This window comes from Telopea speciosissima, chromosome 7 (assembly GCF_018873765.1).
Source record: "Telopea speciosissima isolate NSW1024214 ecotype Mountain lineage chromosome 7, Tspe_v1, whole genome shotgun sequence".
NCBI classification, from domain to species: Eukaryota; Viridiplantae; Streptophyta; class Magnoliopsida; order Proteales; family Proteaceae; genus Telopea; species Telopea speciosissima.
Window position 1 is genome coordinate 4,132,928 of NC_057922.1, and position 27,627 is coordinate 4,160,554.

The 27,627-nt window shown below is 38.5% G+C and overlaps 2 protein-coding genes across 2 annotated transcripts; one reads left to right on the forward strand and one right to left on the reverse strand.

Annotated features, from left to right (window-relative positions):
• Positions 1-150: 150 nt before the first annotated feature.
• Positions 151-1,718, reverse strand: LOC122667365 (WAT1-related protein At1g25270-like). The gene is made up of 4 exons (XM_043863627.1): positions 1,638-1,718; positions 1,037-1,198; positions 734-885; positions 151-319 (listed from the first exon to the last, which is right to left on the reverse strand). Exons 1-4 carry the CDS (start codon positions 1,683-1,685, stop codon positions 151-153), a joined length of 531 nt encoding a protein of 176 aa, XP_043719562.1. The 5' UTR covers positions 1,686-1,718.
• Positions 1,719-13,021: 11,303 nt separating this feature from the next.
• Positions 13,022-20,337, forward strand: LOC122667555. Its single transcript, XM_043863879.1, has 7 exons — positions 13,022-14,514; positions 16,660-16,848; positions 17,283-17,378; positions 17,481-17,643; positions 17,789-17,915; positions 18,027-19,793; positions 19,906-20,337. The coding sequence occupies exons 1-7, from the start codon at positions 13,104-13,106 to the stop codon at positions 20,332-20,334; spliced, it is 4,182 nt and encodes a 1,393-aa protein (XP_043719814.1). The 5' UTR covers positions 13,022-13,103; the 3' UTR covers positions 20,335-20,337.
• Positions 20,338-27,627: the final 7,290 nt, after the last annotated feature.

Sequence of the window (27,627 nt, forward strand, 5' to 3'; positions counted from 1 at the left end):
GAAAGGTGTTGTGTCATGGACACAACATTTCCTAAAGTATATGATCCAAGGAAAAGTAGTGTGGTCTCATTCCCAAAATCAAGTTCACCATCTCTTGTTATTCTTCCATGGAATTCTTAGCTTCCAAGTTGGTAGCTGGAGCAGAAAAGTCTATGCTCCCATTTGTTGAGTTGTGGAGTCACCTTGATCTGTTGCGGCAATGGCATCTGCTGCGGCGTCATCTTCATCTCCTTCCCCTTCCCCCATAGTACCACATACAATCCCACTATTATCATGGCCCCTCCTACGACGCTGTGATTCAAGTCCACACAAAATAAATCTATTCAAAATTAAATTATAAATTTTAGGATTAAGTTTTCCTCACCAATAGAGGATGGTTCACCCACCATCCTAGACTTTTGGTATGTTCCAAAATACCCTCCCGATACCATTTACCTTGTATTTATTGACAGAAGCCCAAGTGAAATTGGCTAAATGGTAAAATAAGGCTATCAGCAAATTTCAGCCCAACCCGAAAGCCGGCCCATTTAGCCAAAGTTTGGTTTTTGTTTGATTTGGTTTGGCCATTTAACGGGTTGGTTTAATGGGCTCTTATCGGATCCTAAGCTAAACCGGTAAGGGTTCAGGTCAATTCAGTTTATATCGATGGAAATTGATTTAGGTTAGAATTTGACACCCCTTTCTTTCATTAGGGATTAAACAGCAAACAAAAAGGTTTAAGGAAAATGCAGACCTTCCAACGTGAAGCTTTTCTTCTGGGAGGAGGGAAACCATGAGCGCCACCCGAACAAGCGTCACAGGATTGAAAGCCGATACAAATAGTGGACCCCTTGCCGTCACTGCCCATGATACCAACGTCACCAATATGGCCGATGGCATTATTCCCTATAAACAATAACAACAAACAACACAAGATCGACCATAACAGCATCAAGCTGACACATATCGGATAGTTATCCGTGTCGGACATGACTGATACTAATACTGATACAGATCCAGCAATATGCCCGGCATGGTTGTATCATCTGCAACACACCACATAAGCAACACTCCAAAGCCCGATATTCCAGCGAAGCTTCCACTCTTCCCACTTATTCCTCGTCGTCCACATAGCTAATACAACACTCTGTAATGCCGCCGTCGTGCACATCAGAGCCGCACTTGACAAGTGACACGGATACCTCTCACTCATCTTAGTCTACAAAGAAAAAGATGATTTGGAGATTAGAAAACATAATTAAAGATAGAGGTATCGTATCGGGCTGTAGTAATAGTAATAGTAAAAAAATAGTACTAAAACTTGCGAAATTTCGGTCGAGATATCGAATATTTCGAGTATCTCGACTTGTCCGAAACGAAACGCAAGTCCAAAATGAAAAAATACAATATTTCGAATATTTCGATCATCTCGTTTCAAAAATTTTGGAAATCTCGATAATTTCGGTAATCTCGTTTCAAAATTTTCAAAAATCTCGGTCAATTTTTACATTTTACACCCATAAAAAAAAATACCATATTTCAACGAAATTTCGATATCTCAAAAAATTCAATCAGACCGAAACGAGATTTAGTACCGTGAGTGTAATACACAGGCATCGATATATCGTAACCGATACCTATAACCCTTAGTATCATACCTGAATTATGAGCCACGTGGCATAACAAAAACAGCTGCCAAGACCCATAAAGATGCTTGATACGGGTTTCTCAGCGTGAGATGATGACGCGTGGACTCTGACCTTATCTAAGAGGTCAATTTGAGTTGGCCAAATGTTGATCACTGCACCTTTGTAGAAGGTTGGCACTGTGGCCCCACCTAAGCTTATTATGGTCCCCACCACCTTTGCTTTACCTGCTACCGTCCAAATCGCCAGCCTCTCTAGCCTGTATCCACATGGGAAAGATTGAAACCCGGGTTTTTGAATCGGGTCGGATGTTATATTATATGGATTAAAAAGAAGGAAATGGATACCCTACCCGATAGCCACGGTCAAGATTAAAGTTGTAGCTGGAATAAGGTTAGTCATGGTCACAGCAAATGTTGCTGACGATAAGTATAAGCTTTCCATGTATAAATTCTGAACCAACGTTCCCCTATATAATTAAAGTGTTAATCCATAGTCAAAGAAAACAGGCAAAATTTTCATTATCAAGTGTCAACCAAACACACCAGACAAACATGTAGTAAGGTAAACCCGGAATCAGACCGATTTGGATATAGATTGGAACAGATTCAGAATAAGCCTAGATTGGTCCAAACCGGCCTTGGAATCAGGTATATTCTAGCCATCTAGGGTTTTTATTAGCCAAATCAGAGAGAATTGGGATTGGGATCAACCTCGGCTAGAATCCAAATAGGCATGAATCGCCAATCCGATTCTTAAAACCCTGGATCATAACTTGTTTGTTGACTTACCCAAATAACTCACATAGGAATGCCTGGAAGATGACCATCCATGTTAGCTTTGGCCTAATTTTCCTACGAGAACATGTCACATAATAGATCAATACCATAAGTATAGAAGAGAAAGCTCTTTCTTCCAAACCAATTTTTCTTGTTTCCACAGATTATATGGAACTATGGTTTTATAACTTGGATCCATATCCTCTCCAATGAGGGCATCTTCCAATGAGCACTCAATGAGCATCCAACGGTTGGACAATACTCCCTTCATGTGTGGTAGAACAAAACGTCACAATACATGTGGAATGACACGAGAACCAAAAAAAAAAAAAAAACAATAAACCTTGGACTGTGACACCACATTTGGAGGGTCTAATCCAAAACTTTATTAAGGCATTAGGCAAAGAGATCTCCCCAGATATATTAATGCACCAAAGACCTGGACAAACTGTTGTAGAATTATAACTCTATAATCCTTTCAAATAAAATAAGACCTAGGAATGAAAACATAAAATGAAGCAAAAGGACAAAGTTGTTTCCTGTAGAATAACGTAGGAAGTCATTCTCACACAACTCAATAGCGTTGGACATAGTGAGACGTGTAAAGATCGCCTCACCCTTGCCTAAGTGTCTTGTCTGAGCAGGGTTGAGGCGGTCTTTTCATGCCTCACCAAGTCCGGCACTGCACATACAGCCCGGGCAAGGTGTTGGACAGAATCCTTTTGGATCCCATTATAGAGGAAAACACACATAGTAACGTAGAAAGTTGTTTCCATTTTGGAAAAATTGTTTTCACTAAGCTCAATTCCAATTCCATTATAAAAAAAAAAAGAAAAAAAAAAGTGGGACCAGTTAGGGAAAGGAAATTCTTTACTGAAGCAACCAAATCACACTAAGGGGAAATTCTCTCCCTCACTTTTCTCCTCCCACATATGTTCCAAGGAAAGGCAGCCAAACACAACCTCAAAACTTATCAATATTTAAATTTTTTTTTTAAAAAAAAAACGAAAAAACCTTCTTTTAAAATATGGGTCTCACTTGAATCTTAATTGTTAATAGAATGAAAGAAAAAAAAAACTACACCTTTCTATGAAGAAAGCAAGAGAAGCCAATAAACCAGCAGCGAAGAGATATCTATAAGCAATCAAGATCCTCATATTCATCCCATCCTTGATAGCCAGCTTATAGAATATATTAGCTACTGCAAGTATAATCTGAACTAACACCATCACTATCACAGGCTTCAACCGATTAAGAATGCTACAAACACCACAAACCATTGTGAAGTTGAAACAATCTTCTAATATTAAGAGAAAGAACTAAAGAAGATGAGAAACACTGAAAGAGGGAGAAATAGTTATGGAGATGATGAGTTAAGCAGATAAAATGCTTTTTATTCTCTCTCTTTGTTAGCCTCTTTAGCCTTTTGACCTGAGACGAAGCTGTACTGAAGAGCAAACTGATATTTATAACCAATACGCACGCATACACACGTGTGCACACCACACACACACACAACACACTTTTAAATTTTCTACTAAATGAGAACTCCACCACGTGGAGATGGGGAGCTCTTCCTTAAGTTATCAAGGTCATTTAATCTTCTTGTTGTAGAGCAATTGTTTCGTTTATGAGGAAAAATCTTACCCTTGTTGGAAAATGCATTTAAAATAAGAGAAAGTTTTCTAATTCAACACACTAAGAGTTTTAGGGTTGACAAACCCTATAGGGTTTTAGCATGTTTTCCAAAATACCTTTTTAATATCATTTTTAGGGGTGTAAATGATCGAATAGCCAAAATCCGTTTTCATATCCGTGTCCGTATCCATTTAGAACTATTCGAATCCGTCCGAAAGCTAAATGCATGCGCATACGGATAGGCTATAGCTATTCGAAAAGCTAGATTTACATGTAAACGGATAAAATATCTGATCCGTATCTGTTTAGCACTATCCGAATCCGTCCGATAGCTAATCGGATGCGGATGCGGATGCGGATATAGCACTATCCGAGCCAAATCCGATCCGTTTACAGCCCTAATCCTTTCGCATGAATTTGAAGCCTCGAACTGAATTGATTTCCATTCACCGTTGCTTAAGGAAAACTCGATCCTTTAAAATAATTAATCATAATTCATTCATTGTATCTTAAGAAAAAATCAAAGACTGAAGTAAAACTATGATTTTATATTTTAAGTTGCTTTATATAGCAGAAGACAACTTAGATTTCATTATAGTGAAAAAAATCTACAACACTAATAAAGCCGCCTCGTTAGAAACCATTAAACTTCTTCTCCCTTTTTCTGCAGTGCCTAGAACCGTTTAGGAACCTGTATCGTCCCATCCCATTGGTAATTGAGACCGGGATCTAGGTTTGGTCCAGTTAACTAAATGGGACGATTTTAGGATTGGCATTTTTGGTACCGGTATCAGTACGATCTCGTCCCAAATACCGGGAACCATCCCAATTGACACCCTTACCGTGAACACCCTTTTTCTTGTGAGAGAAATAGGGAAGTGAATGCTAAGGTGACCCTCCTAAGTAATATTTATAATAATACTGTCCTAAAACCCTAACCCACTTCCACAATGGGTTTGGGCTGGCCCATCCTAATTATAACCTAATGACATGCTTGAACCAGCTCCAGCATTAGGATCCCCACCAATTGAACCGGACCAAGTAATTAATCAAGCCCATTAAATTTCTTTAGAAATTTCCTACACTTCTGACATTCTGCTAGCTTTCCAACAGCTACCACAAATTCCGCTTCCTGCGTACACCAAATTATAACCATTAAAACAAAGAAACAACAATTGTGGAAGCAAATGTACCTCATACAAAAGAATCATCAATGCTTGATCAAAACAGATGAACCGATGATGGGCAAACCTAAAGTAAATTTATGTGTTCCCTTTAACAATCAGCTTCCAGCCTTTCCTTCCAAACCCTAAACAATAAGAAAATTATAAGATTCACTGATAATTTTTGGATTACTGGTAACAATTGTCTTCAACTACTTGCTTGATATATCAAGCCTAAGAGAAACATTTTTGCAAAGTCGGTGAGCAAATCACCTCTGCATTGCATTTGGCCACAGCCTTGCACCTGCACACAATTTACACAATTATGCCCATCCTCTCATAACTTTGAAGACAATTTTCATCAAAATTAACTTTGAAATGGCCAAGAGATGGTGGAGACCGGCCATGATGATCAGAAGCAACATTTGAGGGTGTAAATCCAAGAGATTTACATCCCAAAACAGAGAAGATGTCGAAGTATATCTTGGAATCTTGGGATGCGAAGAGGAAGTCAAAGAGCTGGTCACCGATCTTGAATAATTCCTTCTTTTTTTTTTAGTAGAACCTACAACCAATTCCATCACAATGAGAGGAAGAGCATTTCTATTAGTACAAAATACACAAATACAAATTGTATGTTAACAAATAGGATAAAGGATGGGGTTGTTAGCGTTGTGCCTAGCCTGAGTCTATCACTCTCGCACCCATGGAAATGACCCCCTATCTTCCCCATCCCACCCTCTCCGTTGGGCACATCCGCTAGCTTTCCAGGAGCTAGCGGCATACCCAACCCTCTCCTTTAAAAATAATTTGAAATACTACTTATCATGATTTATTTGTGCACATTGATATATTCTTATTATCAATTGATAAACAAATGCATTTGTGCTATGCACCTATGGTACAGATAATAGAAGGAACAACAACACCAATATGGTAGGAGGACTTCTTCCCAGCAAATTAAAGATGTGCAATTTCTCTCATATATGATTTTTTTTTTAATTTTCTCTCACCTAAAAAATGTGAACCTCATATGAATGATATATTTTTCAAGACACGCATTGGTGGCACATACAAATTCCTTCCCATTGTCACAGTGTGGGGAGCTCTCTCCCTAGGAAAAATTATCGGAATACCCAAAAATAGATTTATACTTATAAATTACTCATTGAATCTTTATTTTAACCGATTTACCCTAGATACATATGGGTATTAAAAAAAGAGGGAAAAAGATTCACACACCGTACATGTGCGGAATCCTTGATACCTCAAGACACGTAAAAGGAGTCCCACTCCCTCTCTCTTCTCATAAAATCCTTCTTATTTGAATATTCGTGATGGGGACCCTCTAATCGCCAGAACTAGTACTCTGGCATCACAGGGAGTGAACGGGGAATCTTCACGTATGTGAACGACTCACAACCGTTCAGATGGAATCCAATATATGAGAATATTTCATCTAAATGATTGCGAGTCGTTCACGTACGTGAAGAGTCACCGGACTCATCAGAGGGAACCCAATACCTAAAAAAATTCCAAAACAATGCCCACTTCTATGCTAACACTTTCTCTTGGAAAAATTTTCCCAACTATCTTATAGCCATCTTTGGCCTCGCCCGGTGAGGAAACTGATGGGTAGGGAGGTCACCACAACCACTTGCTTCTTTCATCCCCAAAGTCCCACTATCCACCCCATATCCACTCTCCCTTTCTCTGAGTCTTTGCCTTTGTTGGGAGTTTGGGCAAACAGTGGGCCTCCAGAACCAACATGCCCTTTTTGACACCCATTTGTACTTGTAGTTGTCAAACAACATTGTCACCAGTTTTCCATAAAAAATAAAAAAAAAAACATTGTCACCAGTCGCTTGGCCTCCAGAACTAGCAAGGTCTCTGGTTTAGAATGATCACTACGTACTCCAACACTGGAGTCTTTGGCTTGACTGCCATTGCTTCTCTGATCAATGTTCTACTAATGCCCGTGAATCCGTTGAGCCCGTGGAGAGGCATGTCTCCACCGCCGGTATTGGGAGCAATGGGATCGAATATATCGGTGGCATGCTAGGTGCTAGTGGCAGAGAGACAAATGTAGAGATCGATCGATATCATTGAGTCCGTGCCCGTCTCCATTGCCAATGTTTGGCACAATGAGGCTGAATCCATCAATGGCGTGACAGGTGCTAGTGGCGGAGACGATGGAGGCGAGGATATCACTATCGATAAGTATGTGGAGCCCATGCACGTCTCGAGGGGGGTGAATGTTCATGTACGTGAACGACTCACAATCATTCAGATGGAACATTCTCACAAAATAGATTCCATCTGAACGGTTGTGAGTTGTTCACATATACTCATGTACTTAAACATTCCCTTCACTCGCAAGTCTCCATCGTTAGTGTTATGAGTGACAAGACCAGATCTGTCAGAGAGAGGGAGAGAGAGTGGTGATTTTGTTGGGAATAAAATTATTCAATGGGAAAAAGTTCTCTGTCCGGGAGTGTGGCCTACGTCACCACTCCCATGAGTCTATCTCTCTCCTCCCCATGTGAAAAGACACCTCTGCCCCCTTGTTTTAAGAAGGAGAGAGATAGACACATGGGAGTGTGGCGCACTCCCGTATAGAAAACTGCTTCCCTTATTCAATTTATAGGATAATACATAAAAGGTACCATTTTGGGTATTTTTGCAATACTTATGTTTATTTGGATATATTTGTAAAAATAAAGAATATGTGGATAATTTGAAACTTTTTTTTTGTTTTTTTTTGTTAGAATTCAGGTTCTCTACACCATCAGCTTTTTGTGTTTTTCAGGTAAATAATAGTTAGGAAAAAGAACTCTGTTTGAGAGTGTGTCCTACGCCAGGACTCCCATGAGTCTCTCTCTCTCCTCCTCATATGAAAAGACACATTTGCCCCCTTATTTTGAGGATGAGAGAGATAGACATATGGGAGTGCTGGCATAAGCCACACTCTCGAACAGAAAACCATTTCCCATAATAATCTCTTCGCCATCTCTCTTTTTTGATTAACATTAGACAAGGATAATTTGAACCTTCTATTATATTGGGTAATACTTAATGATTACTAAGAGTCCAATCATAAGGCCACATCACCAACGGTAAAATCATTCTTTCTTCTCTAAGGTTGAAGGAAAACGTAACCCTTTGGGTGACATGATTACTTTCCTTTAAAAATACAAAGTTGAATAAATTACCCTGAAATTCTTAGGATTACCAGGAAATAATACATAATCACTACAATGACTATGACACATTGGTTTGGTAGGCCCACGAAGAAGGATGCGTGACGAAAGGCAGGCCCATTATCGTCGAAGAGTAAAAATTGGAGATAGGAGAAAAGACAAATCAAATCTTTTCAAAAATTCTAATTTGAAAATTAAAACCTAAAATCTAAATGCCTAAAGTATCCTCACTTGTTCCACTAAATTGTAGAATATTCCCCCCGTCAATTTTTCCTTCTATGCTAAAAACGGACTCCTGTCTTGGCTCAAATTTCTAGTGATGATGCAATCTTTAGCTGGCAATTCAAAATTTGCCCATGTGCTGGCTTCCATGTATAATATGGTAAGTTTTAGTCGTCACGAGTTGGGATCACCTACCCGTGTTGGTATGCTTCACCTACGGTTAAGATGTGACATGTGTTTTTTTTTCTAATATCACAAGTGTTCCTCTCATGTATTTTTAATGGCAGCATAAAAGACACATGTCACCATCCGATAGTATATGAAGTGTACCGGAACATGTATGTGATCTGTGCTCTTACACCACATAAAAGTAAGAGTGTCAATCAATCAGTTTGGTTTGATTTCATTGGTTTCGATGCGACAATGATTGAGTCCAAAACCAGTCCAATAAGGGTGCATCGATTTTGTTTCGATTTTGATTCTTCAGTTTCTTATCAATTAGCTTATCAGTTTGATATTGGATTGGGTTCAGTCTACCATGTAAAGTATACCCTTAAATATGGGGGGGAAAAAAAAAATCATGTTTTTTTAAGGGATTTCAAGCTAGTATCGATTTGGGTTCAGTTTCGGTTCAATTTTTTAAGATAGGTTCGATATCTTATCGGTTTTGGTGCAATCTAGTTTGGATTCGATATTGTAAACTCCCAATCCAAAACTGATTCAATAGGCTACATTTCGGTTTTTAATTCGAATTGATTTTGATCGATCCAAATTCATCGGCTTGGGCTAGGATTTGACACCCTACATAGAAACAAGAAAAAATCTGAAAAATCATTTAAAAAATGTAAGTGTACCTCATGAAATACATATCACACCGTAAAATCTCACCAATTTCGATTCACACCATGAAACTACAATGTTCACATGTTCATGTCTCAAAAGAAGTTCATAAAAAACCATTCAATCTCATGTGATTTTCTTGACTTGTGATCATTATAGGCAAATATGGAAAATCTTAGTTGAATAGTGCTACACCATGTAGCGGCAAATAGAATACTTTTAGGATGAACTATAACACTTAAGGATTTAAATGATAAAGAAAGTCTCCTAATCTAAGATGGTCCATATCAATCGAATTATTTGTGCACGTGGCTTAATTGGTCGAAGAAATGATATGTGAATAAATAAATTTGGATAATTCAAATCCTAAGGGGTTAGTTCAGTTGGTAAAAGATCAATTTCTCAAATAAGAGGTCATGACTTCAAATCACCTTGGGGCCTATCCCCATCCCCAAACCCCCCTTGTTAAAACTCTCCAATTCCAAAAAATTTGGATAATTAGAATAAAAAAATAAAAAAAATTAAAAGCTCGTATGTGTGGACTCAAGAGAATGTGACTAGACAACATTCTTTTACTCTACTTTTGAAATTCTAGAGATTTGAATGTAAATTAAAGTAAAATTTAATAACTAAATAAAAAATGATTCGGAGTTAATGACATAAACATGTGGGGTAATAATTACAATTTTTTTTTAAATTTCACTTCCTTCCCCTTTAATTTTCCATGCAATACACATTAGGCATTAAACTGTTATAAAGACGGATCTCATCATGAAATAAAATGTGTATGCAGCTTTAATTGTTTGAAGAAATTATATGGGAGCAAATAAATATGGATTAACCCACCTAAAAAAGGAAAGACTTTTAAAAAGAGAATAAATACCTCATGAAATACCCATCACAATATTAACTCTTAGAAAGATGGATCTAAAAATTAACCATGAAACAAAAAATCTCACATGGTCATGTCTGAAAAGGTTCATAAAAAAACCATTCAATCGCATGTGATTTTTTGATTTGTGATAGCCATGGGCATATGTATCATGTATGTCTTTACACATATCATCGTCAGTTCGTCACTATCATATAATTGATTGGATTATGATTTGGCACGCGTGAAAAGGGGTTAGAACAATTGGATTAGAATTTGATGAAAATTTGTATAAATAAGTGCAAGTGAGGATGTTAGTTAGATTCCAATCAGAAAAAAATGAAGCACCTAACCATTACCTTTTTATATGATTTCCCCTATTTGATACTAATAGAGGGAGAAGTTAACCTAAATAATGAGACAAAATTGGCCTTATGCATTATCCGCAATCTTTGTTATCTTTCTAAAAATAATAGGTGGCACTTGTTGTAAATAGAATGAAAATTTAGGGCTCTTAACAAGTAGAGCCGTAGAGGCCGTATTTATTTCCTTAAAAGGATAAACAAAACAATAAATTAGAGAAAACCCAACTATCTATTGAGACCGGAAAGTGTTTAACGGCTACCGGAGATATATCCGTCCGGGGAGGTGGGCTTCGATATTTCCTATATAAACCCCTCACCACATCCTTCCTCTCCTCATATTTGCATTCTTTCTCTCAAGGCTGGCGCTTTCGCTCTCTCCCTGGCTCTCGTTCTCTAGTCTCTCTCTCTCTCTCTAAATCTAAGATTCGGAGCTAACGAGAGGTAAGATTCCCTTTATTTGTCTAGGAACCTAATTCTTATTTTTATACTTATGTTATTTTATTTTATTTTTTAATCTTTTGGATTATATTCTCAAATTGGGGACTAGTGAATATCGGTAGCGGAGGAACAGATTGAAATACTGATATTAATTCGCCTTCTTCTGTCTGGGTTTGTGTTCGTAAATTCATGTGTTATCTGTTGCTTTTGCAATCAGAATGGATTGCTTCCGGGGCTTTATATTGTTGAAGGATTGGAAGAGATCGGATTATGATTTATAGAAAGAATTCATTGTTTGATTTGAGGATTGTTTCTGCTGGGGTAGGGATTAGTGGGTATCTGGAGAACTTTTGCTTGAGCTCTGGTACATGAAACCCTAAGGAAAATGCTGAGTTGCCTGCAGACTAGTTTGCTAAGAAGCGTTTAGAATCTGTTTCCTTGAGGGGTTTTGCTTCGATCCCTGATGTCTGATCGGGCGGGGTTCTTTTGCTTGGTTGAAGAGTATAGTCTAATAGCATCTGAGTAGCGGTGGGTCTGTGAGGCGATAGGGGAAGTGTTTAGTTGATCCCTGCTGCCCCCCCCTTCCCACCTATATCTCCATTGAATATTTTTTTTCTGGGTAAAATATCTCCATTGAATTTGAACGTGGTTTGTTTGTTTTTGTATTACAATTTTGTTGATCTAGGTTTAAGGTATTTTTTTTTAAAATGCAAATAATGCAATGTTATTTAGGTCAATTTTTTTGGCGGTTAGGGTTATCTAGATGCGATTCTCTCTAGTTGTTAGGTAATTTTATACATGAGATTGTTCATGCTTGTGAACTTCTGGACTGATTTTTTTCTTCTTTATTTTGTGGTCTTTGGCTTGGCATTATATATAACTCTATTTTGAATCAAGTATTTGTTGGATTTATTTCTTGTCTTTTGTATTCGATTCACTGGTAGATCTCACACTGATTCTATGAGTTGGATTGATCTATGTGATGACCTTCACTGTGCACTTGAGGAACCATGGTCATCCACATGTAGTGACTATGGAGTATGGATGCTAAGACATGGAGATTTTATACAATCTTTTCCTGGTTTCCACATTTGTGTCCTAAAAATATGCCTGAATATTTTTTTTTAAAATTTTTATTTCTTCAATGACTTAGCTTCCATATATGTACTTTCTTAAGACTTTTGATATTTTGTTTGAACATTTCCCTTGAATATGCTCTTTTGCATTTTTCTTTCTTCATTCTTTATTTTATTTTTCTGCTTGCATAATGGAGGAAAGGTGACAAGGTGTTCTCTTCCATCACAAAATTAGTTGTCTTTATATTCTTGGTTCATCATTCTTGAAGCCTATGTTCTTATTATGTTTGCCGTTGATTACATCGAGTAATTTAGATTATATTTGCAGTTGTTCTCTTAAACAAAACAAGCTTTATCTTAGCTGGGACCGGACGGTGATATTGGTAAATCATGGAAATTGATGGAACTGTTTTGTCTCTTCCTATAATGTGTGTTTGATACACCAGACTGCTCAGTGCATCTGAAAGTTCATTGGGGTTGCTCCCCTTGTGTGCATGTGATTGTCGGTTAGGGACATAGGATATGTGATTTGAGAGCCAATAATAAATTTCAACAATTAATGATTCATGCAGCTGAAGCCTGAGAACTTTTTAATTGCTATCCATGAGAAAAGTAAAGGCAATAACTTTAATTTGGTTAAGTAACTTTGTGGACGTTTTGTTCGTTCATGGGTTTGCCCAGATGTTTTATTTAGGTCACATATTAAATTCTTTTTTAGTCAGTTAGCGCATGACTACCACTAACCTTTTCTTTGGCTGTTCTGAATTTGACATGCAGGAACAATCACTCAGTCGGAAGTTATTTGAGGGTCTCGTGGTTCAACACAAAAAGCAACACGTAGTGCTGTTTGGAAGTATATTTTGTTTTGTATGCCTTTACATATGAGATGGGTTGTCGAGGAAGGCCTTTCTTTGATCTTAATGAACCCCCTGCCGAAGAGAACGAGGAAACTGATGGTGTCCTCTGCTTGCAGCCTCAAAAGGCACTTCCATCTTTGAATTCTCATGCCTCTGACTTGTTTTCTTCATCTGAGGGTTCTCAGAGAATGCTGAATAACCATGCTTTCTCTCATGCATCCTCTGTTTCGGGCTTCCAGCCTTTTGTTAGGCCTAAGCATGTAAATAGCGCTGAAGACGATGTTAAACAAAAGAAGGTAGATGATTTGAATTCCAAGAATGCCTTGTCAACATATGGTGAGGAAACTAAAACAACACCACCACTGGCTGCAGGCCCTGCAGATGCTCAAGTTGTGGAAAGAGAGGAAGGGGAATGGTCTGACGCAGAGGGTTCTGCTGATGCCTTTGGATTGAATTCAGACAATGATAAGCATGAGCAGTCAATTAATGTTAATGGTGAAAATGCAGAGACACAGGAACTCGCTGAGAGAATTCATCCTTTTGTTACTAACAAGGCTTCTGAGAGTATCTCTCGTGATTCCCGATTACCTCAAGGTGCTAAGGATGAATTCAAAAACATAATTAAGGATGAGAACTGGAGTAATGCTTCTTCAGGATTGGATCTGGAGTCGTCAGAAAAGATGGGTAACAATAGCCAACAGTCAGAGGGTAATGCCAAAGGGGACATGAACATAGATGGACAGGAGTTGTCGTCCTTGATTGTGAATAAAAAAGAAGTTAAAGGAAATGAAGCAAGTCATGCACTGAAGTGTGCAAATAATCCTGGGAAGAGGCACAAGCTTGATCAACACAAGGAGGCAATGCTGGGGAAAAAACGTAGCAGGCAGACAATGTTTCTTAATTTGGAGGATGTCAAACAAGCTGGCCCTATTAAAACATCCACACCAAGGCGGCAAACCATTTCGGCACCTTTAACTTCCCGTGCTGTTAAGGAAATTCGAAATATTCCTGCCCCAGCCGAGCGCAGTGGAGAAAGGACTGGCAAGGATCAGAAACAAGGAGATGTGACATGTAATGAAGGAGGCACTCTAATGGATACTGGGGACCAGAAATCTGAATCCAATGGTGATATAAGTGAAGGATCTCAAGCAAGGTCTAGGAAGCTAAACAGTGGTGTTGAAATCCTTGCAGAGGTATATCCACCACCCATGCTGAGACAAAGTTCATGGAAGCAGCCCTTGGAATCAAGGCAACTGAAAAATCCAGTGGTTCCAGCTAGGAAACAGGCTATTCCCAATCAAAATTCCATGGACCCAAAGTTGGGTAACAAGAAATATTTTCCTTCCAAGAAACAAACTTCAAATAGCACACAGTGTCAGGATACATCTGTGGAACGTCTTCTGCGGGAGGTGACTAATGAAAAGTTTTGGCATCATCCAGGTTTGAAATCCTTAACTCATAGTTTCTTGGCATCTCTTGACCTTTTACTTTCAGCTTTTTCTTATCTTTTAACCTGTACTTCCTTTATATCCATTTAATCCTTTCAGTTGGTTCCATGTGCACATTGCTGTCAATTGTTTGCTTAATGGTGGGGAATGTAGAGGCAAGAAGCATATTTACCTTTGGGAAACAAACCAATTGTCATTTTCTTAGTTCTGTTAAATGTAAAGAGCTTACTCAGGTTCTCAAGTCTACCAGATATTGTCACATAAATTTTTTCCATCAACACAATAGGGTATAATTATTTAGCACAAATATTGTGTTCCAAAATTTGAAATTAAGTGGTTGACTTGAAAGCAGCCATTAAAGTATCATGCGGCCTAATATTTGATGATTGACTCTGAAAACTCTTATGCTGTTATGCATTGTAAATGACTTTATAACTGTGTCGAAAGCTATGTATGACCTATGTAATTGTGGAAATGATGTGGAGTTTATATTGTGTTGAATTATAAATTCTCGATACAGTAATATGATTTGCTTCAGGCTCCATTCATGGCAGAGGATACACTCCTTGCTGCAATGTTTGGTAGCTCTCCAATTCTGGGAGATCCTCTACGGCATGTTTTGACAAAATTGTAAGTTTTCAGCCATCAGAGATATCTTTTCTTTGGTATTTACCATAGTAATGGTAATTGTAATTTTAATAAAATGATATTAATAGTTAGTTAATGGACGGCAATTTTAATATTATTAGCATTATTGATAATTGTTGTAGTAAATTAAAGCCCTAAGAATTTGAACTTTAGCTGGAATGTGGCTCTATTTGTGCCACAAGAAGCCCTGATCTGAACAATCATGGTCGTTGGGTAAAGAGAGGATCTTTTGTGTTGCTACAGAAAATTGGGAAAATTATTTTTTACAGGACCTTGTAAAGGCAAGCTTGACCTCATGGTCCATCTATTTAGGCCGTATGCTGTTTTGATACTGGGAATCTATGATTACCCTTTGGGTTGACAATGTGACTAGTTTCTGGCCTCACATAAAATGGATTGCACACTATGTGTTAAATTTTGTCCTTGTGTTTTTAGCCATTAAATCAAACTGTTCAAAGTTGATTTTTCAACCATTTTTCTAAGCTTTGTAAGTCCACATGGCAGATTCCTGTTCTGAATGAGTAGACAACAATTTTATACATGCCTACAAATCTTGGGCACCACTAAGCTGCCATTTGCCATATCAAGGTTTGGAATTTCGGTGAAATTTTGGTCAATTTTGCAAATTTTGATCCACTTTGAGACTGCAATTTTGACAGTCATTTCGTTTTGATTTTGATTGAAACCAAAGTATTTAGTGAAATTGCATTCATTTTGACTGAGATTTTGAACCATGTGCCATAAATTAAGGGCTGTGTAGACTGGCTCTCTTAATGGACCATGAAGGGAACATTGGCCCGAACAGATTATAGCTCACACCATATATTTGACTATTTCCCTTCATTTTTTAGTGATTCACTGGTCACTTTGTAGTTTGCAGTCAGAAGGATACACGAGAGGGCTTTTTTGCCAGGTGGTAACCTGTTACACTATCTGAGTGTGTTTATTGGTGCCACCCAAGTTGTCAAGGGGCAGATCTGGCCCCTTTTAATTACTAGGCATGCTGAACTGGCAGCTGTTTTAAGCCCCTATGGTTTGATTCATAATATCAAGCAAGTTTATTTATTGTTTTCCTTGAACAATTTTCCATATGCAGATATTCCAGATATATCATGTCTTCCTCTTTCATTCTTTTTTCCCTCTCCAAGAGCCAGGTGGGTTTTTTTTTTTGGGGGGGGGGGTTGGAGAGAGAGTTACCATATGAGTTTGAAAGATGCTTAAGTAAAACTCGACTAGAAATGCAATGAAATATGTATAAAAGGAGGCTAACTGTTTGGCATAACAAGCTCCCAAGCTTCATAAAACTATGTTCTATTTTCATTTTAAGAGTTTCTAGTTTCTACTGCCTCTGTTATCTTGATTATCTGCTGCTTTCTTTTCTTATCCTAGTTTCTCTTTTAAGATTGTATTAAATTTTTGCTTCTCTATCTTTGTATGACGGTATGCTTCTCCCCCCCCCCCCCCACCCCCCCTCCAAATTAAAAAACAGAGGAGACTGAACTCCAATGTGTTCCTGGACGGTTCGAATCTGTGGAAGAGTATGTGAGAGTATTTGAGCCTTTGCTTTTTGAGGAATGCCGGGCACAGCTATATAGTACTTGGGAGGAGCATACAGAAACTGTTTCCAGAGATGCACACGTAATGGTGAGAATAAAGAATGTTGAAAGGCGAGAAAGAGGTAATTAGCTATCACTCTTTTTTATGTAATGCTTTCTGATATTCTGTTGCAGAATCTGGTTGTGATTAATGCTTTAAGTTTTCCCCTCGTAATGGTGAGAATAAAGAGTGTTGAAAGGCAAAAAAGAGGCCTTTTCAATCGAATTTTATTTTGGTTTACCATATCTCAACGAGTATTATGACTCACATTTATACATAAAATAAAAAAAAGAATATTAAGGTTTTTGTCTCTGAAAAGTTTTTGTAAAGTTTGCTATGTTATGCTACAATTTTTCATGTATTTCATGTTTGAGCTGTGTTTGTTTTTAGTTGTGTTGTGAAGCTCCATAGTTGTGTTTGCTTACCTATGAATTATATTATGGTGAGTCTCTGATGATTGATGTCCATAGCTTTTGTTTTAGTTTTAAATAGCATGAATTCATTTTTGGGATTCAGGATGGTTCGATGTAATAGTTCTTCCTATGCATGAATTCAAGTGGACATTTAAGGAGGGTGATGTTGCAGTTCTTTCATCTCCGAGGCCTGGAACAGGTTTGATATGAGTGTGCTGATTTTTCTGTTTGTTTCGATTTACAGCCTACATGGCATTTATGTTTACAGTTGGTTATCTAAACTTAAAATTGTATCAAGCAGTGAGATTTAAGCGGAACCAACCTGGTGCAAGTGAGGACGATGTTGAGGCTGGGGTCACTGGCCGTGTAGCTGGTACTGTTAGGCGACATATTCCTATTGATACTCGTGATCCTCCTGGTGCCATCCTCCATTTTTATGTTGGTGATACATTTGATCCTAACAGGTTGGATTTGGACCATTAATTTTTCCTTTGATTGGTTTTGTTTGTTTATTTGCATTTCATGCATTAATAATTTTCTCTGCTGTGCTATAACATGCACGCCAGTGAGTACTTTCCAATGATTTTTTTTTTCTTTGCAACTTTTCAGCAATGATGATCATATTTTAAAGAAATTTCAGCCCAAGGGTATCTGGTACTTGACTGTCCTTGGTTCTTTGGCGACTACCCAACGTGAATATATTGCCCTGCATGCGTTTCGTCGTCTCAATTTGCAGGTCATAGTTGGATCCCAATCTTATTAGACAGAACTTTGTAAAGCTATGTATGTTTTTGTTATAATTTCTTTCATGCAAAGTACCGTCTAAACCTTTGTATTGTTTTTGCAGATGCAAACTGCAATCCTTAAGCCTAGTCCTGAACAGTTCCCAAAATATGAAGAGCAGCCCCCTGCCATGCCTGAATGTTTCACTCAGAACTTTGTTGAATACCTGCACAGAACCTTCAACGGGCGTCAGTTGGCTGCTATTCAATGGGCCGCGACACATACTGCTGCTGGTACGAGTAGTGGCATGGCGAAGAGGCAAGATCCGTGGCCTTTCACTCTGGTTCAAGGGCCTCCGGGAACAGGGAAAACACACACCGTCTGGGGAATGCTAAATGTTATCCATCTTGTTCAGTATCAGCACTATTATACTGCTCTGCTTAAGAAACTTGCTCCTGAAAGTTATAAGCAAGCTAATGAGAGCAATTCTGAGAGTGTCAGCACAGGATCAATTGATGAAGTTCTTCAAAGTATGGATCAGAACCTCTTCCGTACATTGCCAAAACTCTGCCCGAAACCTAGAATGCTTGTGTGTGCTCCTTCAAATGCAGCCACTGATGAATTGCTTGCGCGTGTTCTTGACCGTGGATTCATTGATGGTGAGATGAAAGTCTATCGGCCTGATGTGGCCCGAGTTGGTGTTGATTCACAAACACGTGCTGCACAGGCTGTTTCTGTTGAACGAAGAACTGAGCAACTGTTAGTTAAGAGCCGTGAAGAAGTTATTGGTTGGATGCAGCAGTTAAAAGTCCGCGAAGCTGATTATTCACGTCAGTTTGCTTATCTTCAGAGGGAATTAAATGTTGCAGCAGCAGCAGGCCGAGCTCAAGGATCTGTTGGAGTTGATCCTGATGTTCTTGTTGCTCGGGACCACAACCGGGATTCATTGCTGCAAAACCTAGCTGCGGTTGCAGAAGGGAGGGATAAAAATCTGGTGGAGTTGTCCCGCCTTCTAATATTAGAAGCAAGGTTTCGTGCTGGTAGCAGCTTCAATCTGGAAGAAGCTCGTGGTCATCTGGAAGCAAGTTTTGCTAATGAAGCTGAGATTGTTTTTACAACAGTCTCAAGTAGTGGGCGTAAATTGTTTTCTCGTCTTACTCATGGTTTTGATATGGTTGTTATTGACGAGGCAGCCCAGGCTAGTGAAGTTGCAGTTCTTCCTCCTCTCTCTTTAGGTGCAGCTCGTTGTGTTCTTGTTGGGGATCCACAACAGCTCCCTGCAACTGTTATTAGCAAGGCAGCTGGGACCTTGTTATACAGTAGAAGCCTCTTTGAAAGGTTCCAGCAAGCAGGTTGCCCTACAATGTTGTTATCTGTGCAGTATAGAATGAATCCGCAGATCAGGGATTTCCCATCAAGATACTTCTACCAGGGGCGTTTGACCGATAGTGAAAGTGTATCTAAACTACCAGATGAGCCTTATTACAAGGATCAATTATTGAGACCTTATGTGTTTTATGATATCACGCATGGACGGGAGTCCCATAGAGGAGGATCTGTCTCTTATCAAAATATCCATGAAGCACAATTTTGTCTCCGCATTTATGAGCATCTTCAAAAGACTTTGAAATCCTTGGGTGTAGGCAAGATTACCGTTGGCATAATAACACCATACAAACTGCAGTTAAAATGCCTTCAACGTGAATTTGAGGAGGTTCTGAATTCAGAAGAAGGTAAGGACCTTTATATCAATACTGTAGATGCGTTTCAAGGTCAAGAACGTGATGTCATAATAATGTCCTGTGTACGGGCTTCAAATCATGGTGTGGGCTTTGTTTCTGATATTCGCCGAATGAATGTTGCTCTCACTCGTGCAAGAAGAGCACTATGGGTATGGGCATCTCCGTTCTCTTACATTTTTCCCTTATTATTTCACACACACACATGCTCACAGATATTGGTGGTGGTTACATAACTTACTAGACTTTATGTTTTAATAATAGGTAATGGGCAATGCCAATGCTCTGATTCAATCAGATGACTGGGCTGCATTGATTAATGATGCCAAGGCAAGGAATTGTTACGTTGACATGGAGTCTCTCCCTAAAGATTTTCTGGTCTCTAAAGGACCTCCTTACACTCCATTGCCAGGTAAGGCTTCCTCTAACATGAGGGGTTTGAGAACAGTTGGACCAAGACATAGACATTTGGACATGCAGCCAGAGTCCAGGTCTGGTACTCCATTGGAAGACGAGGGGAAGCTGAATATATCATCATTCTCAAGGAATGGAGGATACAGAGGTATGAAGCTGCCAGCAGAGAATTCCTTGGATGATTTTGATCAATCAGGGGAGAAATCTCGAGATTCATGGCATAATGGTTTCCAAAAGAAGCAAAGTTCTGCAGGAATGGTGGGAAAGAGAGATTCATAATCAGGCGATGATATATGGAGATTCTCTGTGGCTGGGGGAGTTTTGAGGGTATTAAATTAATTATAATCTTAAGAAGCTTGCCCCCAGAACTGAACAGTTTTAAAGGGAATTAGCTCCATGAATATTTTCTGCTGCAGAAAGCCAAGAGCAATCAGAACTGGCATATCCTGCTAGTGAAGCCACATATTGGGAGGATCCAAGATAGAAAAAAGACTCCAAGGGATGGCATTCGTTTGATCTTCTGCTTATTGCACCATAAGGGAAAAAAAAATGTGAGCAGACTGAATGATATGCTTATCTAATAAAAAGAAGAATGCCAAGGAAGATGCTTGGCACTCCTCCCCTAAGCATGAAGGATGATATTATCTGTGCGAAATCGTTTGGTCTTCTGTGATTGGGCTCACCAAGTGAGGATGGCCGCCAGGTTTTTCACATTTTTTTCTTCGTCCTGGGTAAATTGGGAAATCTGTAACTAAGGCAAGCAATCCACCTGAGCGGGTCTGCAAGCTTCAACCACTGCCAAACAAGATCTAGTGCAAGATATCCTGTATTGAAGCAAATGACTTGGATTGATGAAGGTTCGTTCGGGTCAAGCTTCCGTAATGTGCTTCAACCAGTGCCAAACAAGATCTAGTGCAAGATATTCTGTATTGAAGCAAATGACTTGGATTGATGAAGGTTCGTTCGGGTCAAGCTTCCGTAATGTGCTTGCCAATTTTGTAGTTCTCATGTGTGCGTACAGTCTACTCCATGGAGAGATTGGGATATAGAGGAGTGTTTTTAGGTTGCTCACAAGAGAGCCCCACATTGAGAAATATGGTGGTCTATTACATTCTTAAGAGGTCGTCAGATGCCTTAGGATAAAAGAATGTTTCATAGCATGTAGGTTTGCAAATTCTTCATTCTCCATTTTGGGGGTAAAAATGTGAATGCACTTCAGTAGGTATTAATGATATCTTCATTGTGTACAGGCAATTGCGTTGTCACCTGAATTGGGGTATTGTACATTATTAGCTTTGTAATAATATTAATTCTTTTCCTTTATGCTTGTGACATTGGTGGAGCATTTTTATGCATAATTCAAGGGGATACCTGCTTCTACATATCTATGAGACTCAGAAGGGAATGAAGAAACATTGCGTGTATCCAATTTCTGGAAATTGGGTCTGTGGACCTGTATTCTGGTAGAACACCTTACCTTCCCCCTTCTTTAATGAAAAGATGGAAAAAGTAAAGGGATACACATATATCGCAGCCACTGCAGTTGCATTGATTGCATAGAGGTGTGGGTTGAAATTGATGCCAATACAGAGGTAAAAGAAAAGTTGTCTAAGAAGTCTCGAGAGTTATAAGCCGAGATCAGTTTTTGTGAAGAAGGAAGAAGTAAAAAGGAGGACGAAGACTTACCTGGTGTTAAGTGCGAGGATTCATGCGGGCACATGTGGGCTCCACTTGCCACCACGGTACGTTTCCTCTCCAAATACCTAATGCAATTCATACATCTTTGTAAATTTCTCTTCTCTGTTTGAATAGGTAGGATATCTTGCTCTGAGCAGTCGGATTGTAATCCAGGTAATTAAAGCAGATGCCAATCCATTTTGATGTGGCTGTTGGTAACTACTTGCAATTTAAGCGCACACACACACACACACACACACACAATCTATCTCTGAATCTTACCTCCCCCAAATACACATGTATGTGTTATATTATTTGTTTTTTTTTTACCATTGGAAGGTATTTTGTGATTGTGATCATCTATTCATGGCTTTAAAACAGCTGATACTTAAAGGTGCACGTCATAGATTAGTGGGCCATAATCCTGTGTTAAAGAAGAAAGAACTTTTGATTTTGTAAGCTAAGGGGTCTGAACTTGGTATTGCACATCCACTGACCACTTTTATACTGGTAAGTGGTAAGGGCCCTGCTACTTTTGCTTTTCATTGTAGTCATCAAGTTTGTTGTCATGATTCAGACGATTATGTACAAGTCAGCTTCATCAAGCAGCCGATTAAATGGAGCTCAACTGTTGTGTTACTTCCTTCTTTGACTATTCTGCCAAGTGCATCAAACAGTTGATTAAATGAAGGTCAACTGTTGTATTATTATTATTATTATTATTTGGATAGGTAAAATTAAATCTTTGGCTACTTTGCCAAGTGCCAACCTTCACCAAGCTGAGATTTGCATAACAAGCCATCCCTCTTTCAAATTTTTAGAGAATATCCACTTTGTGTATATGATGGCAAGTTAAAAGTCTATTGACATAAAGCACATCAGAGAGTATGAACTCACTTGGTTATTAGGATTGTCACTTGACAGTCGAGGGATTTGAGACTTGGCATTCAAGAGTTCTTCACCTCCTGACCTTCTGAATACCCTACAAAAAAGGCAAAGAGAAGCCTGTTTGCCTTGCTATCATTTGTGTAACCTAGGGCTCACCTTCCCATCCATTTAGTAATCAAGGACTTTCACCACTTCACTTCCACAACATTCAATCAACCTCAAGAGTCATGAAAACATATCTTTATGGCTTAAATTTATTAGCACTTGAGCTCCTCCAAGCAACTGATCATATTCTTGAAAACTGAGCTTAAAGACCTATACTTTCTTATAGTTGAGATTTACCCATCCATCTAGTCCCTTATGAGCTAAATGCATATGGTTACTCAAACCCAACCATTCTTGCATTCCAGTGTAGAGTCTATTTCAGTTGAGCTTAAATTTGGTGACTTCCATGATTGGCCTAATGGTTGCTTCAATCGAACTTAAACCTGGTATCTTCCTTAGCCTTCCTCCATATATTCTCCACTCAGTGCTGCTTAACCTTCGAAGCATTTATATTTGAAAGAAGAACATAGTCTCCACAGTGATGTAGCTGCAGCTTGATCAGATTCTCAATGGCAGTCTCAGCAAGTTGACATTTGATTTCAATCTACAAGCACTGAGAAGGACGTCCAAACTGTTGCATTTAGCGGAGACTATAGATGAAGTGCTTCTATCTGGCATATAGGTGAATCCTCTTGTCAATATCCAGTGTCCCGGCATTAGAGGAAGCTTGAGTTTACTTACTAATGTGGCCTCATCTGGGTTCAAACTATTCGCTTTCAGTCTGAAACAAGTCTAAAGTTCCGTTGAAACGACTTTTAAAGACAACCTCATATATGTGTATTCCAGCTGCTGATATCTTTCCTTTATATTTCATAAAAAATCTGCGGATGTCAATCTGCTTGCATTTTGCATACATGTCTATAAGAGTGGTCAAAACCTTGATACTTGCATCGGATTCAGGTGTTTTTCAGCAACATAAGCATGAATCCATCTCCCAAGCTCGAGGTCCTTGTTCTGCATAGAAGCAGAGAGCACACCAACGGTGGTCACATCATGGAGTTTCAAACATTCTCAACCAAACATTCCAGTCTGTTCTGTACATAACCTGAAATCATGACGTTCAAAGTGAACAATTTTTTGAATACCCATTTCTTCAAACATCTTCTCAGCAGAGCGGAAGTCAGCACAAGCAGAGTATAGATGGATAACAGTGTTGGCGACAAAGAGATGTGATCCATGCCCACTTTTCATGGCAAGACCGTGGACAGCTCTCCTAGTCAAAATGGATTGGGATCAAGCACAAGCTTCAAGACAAAAGCAAAATTGAAGCTTTCTAGCAGAAATGGAATGCCAACACATTCGTAAGAAAACAAATAGAGCATGTTGTGGAGTTTGGCTGATGGAGAAGCCTCTGATGATTTTGTTCATGTGAACTGGTTTGAATGGTGGGTGGGAGTGAGAAAATATCAGCATGGATTAGGCCATGCCCTTGCTGAAATTTGATGGTGGAAACTTACACTCTCTTGGTTCAGTTGCTTGGAAGTGGAGCATTGATCAAAAAACGAAAGAAGATTTTGGGCCTTTTTGGGTGAAAGGAGAGACTGCGCTGAAATGGAAAGGTTTGAAAGTGGGTTAGGAATGAATTCATAAAACTTTCCTGGGTTCATAAAGTTTATTATAATCCTCAGAATTCTTTTGTGATCAGCTTGGGGAGGGGGTGGTTCAAGTAAGTGGAATCGGCCTTCGCTGTTAATTTTGATTATGATTTAGTCAGAATCAGCTTCCTGAAACAATATTCAGGAGTGATTGGCCAGGTATGAATTCTAAGCAAGTGTTCTGAATAACAATAAGGTTGTAACCTTATTTTTTTGCTCTTTATCTTATTCTTGAAAGTTACTTAATATCGTATATAATGCAGGGGTAAAAAGGGATTTTCATCTACATGATAGACAAAATTTTATGCACCTGTTTATTTTTGCCTACTATATTTTTCGCTCCCTTTGCGTTTTAGTAACCTCACAGATGTTTACGAGAAAAAAAAAACCTCATATATATGACTTCCTGGTTGTTGACAGTCCTGGGAATACAAGTCAAATGTTTTTGGATATTGTTTTCCTTTTGGGGTGTCTGAAAATATATTTCAGAATATAAATAAGGTAACATTCCTCTCTACCAGTGGTTGAAGCAATAATTTATTTTTCTGGAAGGGGAGCTTTTGAGCCATGGTTGAAGCAATAATTTATTTTTTTGTAGTAGGAGAGTTTTGGAATAATCATTTTCACGAATTTTGTTCAAAATTCTGTTACTGGAACACTTTAGAGATGCAAAAGGGTTGAGTCATGTCATCTAACGCTCTCTCTAAGACTGTAGACACCCCTTATGATAGAATCGGGAAATTTACAAATCATCCTCCTCCAAGATAAAATAGCACAGTGGTTTCCCTATAATCATGCACTCGCTTGTTGGTTCCCTTTTAGTTTCATAGGGTTGTGCTTAGACTAAAAGGAAAATTTCAACAATTTGTGACTTACAAAAGATTTAGAATCAAAAGAGAACGAGATAAAGTGTTTACAAAGGATTGCGTCACACAAAAGGCTAAATGAAATTCTGTACGTCGAAGGCTAGAAGTACCCTTTATTTATAGAGTGAAGGAATTTTCTGAAGGAGACACAAGAGGCACATGAATATACGAAGCGTCATAGTAACTCAACCAAGAAACAAAAGTGTCATAGTAACATGAATATGAAGGGGACATAGTCACTTGAAGACAAAGAGATGATAAATGAAAGACACATGTATATACGCATGAAGAGAACATACAAAATGACAATAGACATATTTTAATTTTTTGTTTACTTTAGAGGGTGCATCTAATTTTCTTTCAATTGCCTCTTATCTTATTCGTAAAGAATATTTAATGTAAGAGTAAAAAAAATTTCAAAATAATTTTAAAATGATTTATCATTATGTCACTATCAAAAACTCCACATACGTTCAAATAATGATAGGATTTTACTTTTTTTTTTTTTTTTTTCCTTAAAAGGAGTCATTAAAAATATAAAAAGAATGGACTAGTTTGCTTTCTTGAAATATTATACCCTGAAAATGATTCAAGGAGGACATGAGCATAATGTTTTTTTTTAAATTTTTTTTTTAATTAGGGAGAAAGATCATTACCTGTGTGCGTGCAGTGCGCTATCCTTGTGCCCAGACACAGGGGTGGGCGAAATGATCGTTGTGACCACATGGAAGGGCAGAATTTTTAGGAGTGTGATGGTCATTTCGCCCACCCTTGTGTCTAGGTGCAGGGGTAGCGTAGCGTTTTCTTTCCCTTTGAATTATTAGATTCAAGTCGAACTCTATCCTATGGCCCCATGTATTGATGTAAATGCCTTTACCTCTAATTTGTCTACCTAATTTGTTTTAATATCCTAAGTCAAAATCAATTAATAAACAGTTCCAATTGAATGGTTTTTAAACGATTCCAATTAGGAGTGTAAATTTAGCTCTGACAGCCTAAGCCCGAACATGGCTTGGGTTGATATACTTTGGACCTGAAGGTGGGTCAAGGTTGGGAAATTCTAGTCCTGAGTTAGGGCTGGGCTGGATCAGGGTTGAGGCCTCGGGCTGAGCCCGGTCCGATCCAACCCAACCTTGTCTTTTCTTTGTTCTTCTTCCCAGCCTAGCCAAGCTTATTTTTAAAAATCAAACCGGATCAATTAGTTCAGTAAACAATTTCGGTTTGCAATTGACACCCAGTATCTCAGTCAGTTTCTTTTAAAAAAAAAAAAACCCTCAAATTAGAGGAATTGATATCGAATTGGCTGATTCATATTGGTATCAGTAGAGGCCGATACCAATTCCTAGCCGATTCCGGATCAGTGGGTCAGTACAAAGTACAAAGGGTAAATTGCATGTCACCCCTTGGTTTCAAACGAAACTCAAATCACCCCATGGTTTTTGAAAATACTCATCCGTCCCCTCTATAATAATAGTGTTAGTTTGTTGTTAGTTATTGATGTGAAAGGACTATTTTACCCTTGTACTAAAACATTAGAATTAAATTTACAATACTACCCTTCAAAATCTATGTTTGGATGTCAAGGGTAGTTTAGAGATTTAAATTTATTTAATTGCTTAACATCATCACTTAACAACATAAAACTAACGATAGTGACTAATTTGTCATATTGGGGTCTAATACAGGGGTGATTTGAGTTTCATTAGAAAATGCGGGGGTGATGTGTAATTTACCCAAATACAAACCAAGGTAAAATGATAATAAAATCCGATTTAAAATGAAAATCAGGGGTAAATTCGAAGTATCCAGATCGATATTAATGCAGATACCAATTATAGGGGGTATCTCTAATCTGAATAATTATCCCCTCTAATTCGCTACCCGCTCCAATTTCTTCCAATTCCTCGCCTAAGAGCAGAAATGATCACCCTACCCCGTGCCCAAACACTTTGCTTTTAGATTCTAAAATGAAAATAACCTGTAATTTGTGAACAAATTTCAACATATGCCACCATCTTCCCCGCCAGCTTCAAAGTGTTTTGTGTCCGGAGAAACTGGACTGGAGTGGACTCTGGCAGTCGGCAACGCAATTTTTGTAATAAAGAAACAGGACATATGCCACATGGGACATGAAATGACCTGTCGCCCTGCTCCGAGGAGTGAGAAGGATCTCCTCAACTATCGAAGACCCTTTTTAGGGTTTAGATCCAGAAGAAAAAGGGTAACTTTCAAGGGAATATCCAGTCTCTTAAGCAAATTACTCAATTAAAAATTAATTAGTGTTGAATCTCTCTTATTGGAAGAAAAATTATGAATTTAATAAAGTACTAAGAAGATCATAGAATATAAGTCCAAATTTCGATCCACACAGAGAAAATGAGTTTTTGAAATGCTTTGAACAGACTCAATTTCCTCTTCCTCTTGATCGACTTTGGTCAGAT

Excerpts from the sequence above, each read along its gene's own strand:
- LOC122667365 (XM_043863627.1), bottom strand. The coding sequence starts at position 1,685 with ATGGGTCTTGGCAGCTGTTTTTGTTATGCCACGTGGCTCATAATTCAG. Across the intron at positions 1,199-1,637 it reads CCACGTGGCTCATAATTCAG|ACTAAGATGAGTGAGAGGTA; the intron begins GTATGATACTAA and ends TTTTCTTTGTAG. Across the intron at positions 320-733 it reads GAAAAGCTTCACGTTGGAAG|ATTTATTTTGTGTGGACTTG; the intron begins GTCTGCATTTTC and ends AATTTTGAATAG.
- LOC122667555 (XM_043863879.1), top strand. The coding sequence starts at position 13,104 with ATGGGTTGTCGAGGAAGGCCTTTCTTTGATCTTAATGAACCCCCTGCC. Across the intron at positions 16,849-17,282 it reads TGTTGAAAGGCGAGAAAGAG|GATGGTTCGATGTAATAGTT; the intron begins GTAATTAGCTAT and ends TTTGGGATTCAG. Across the intron at positions 19,794-19,905 it reads GTGCAAGAAGAGCACTATGG|GTAATGGGCAATGCCAATGC; the intron begins GTATGGGCATCT and ends TTTTAATAATAG.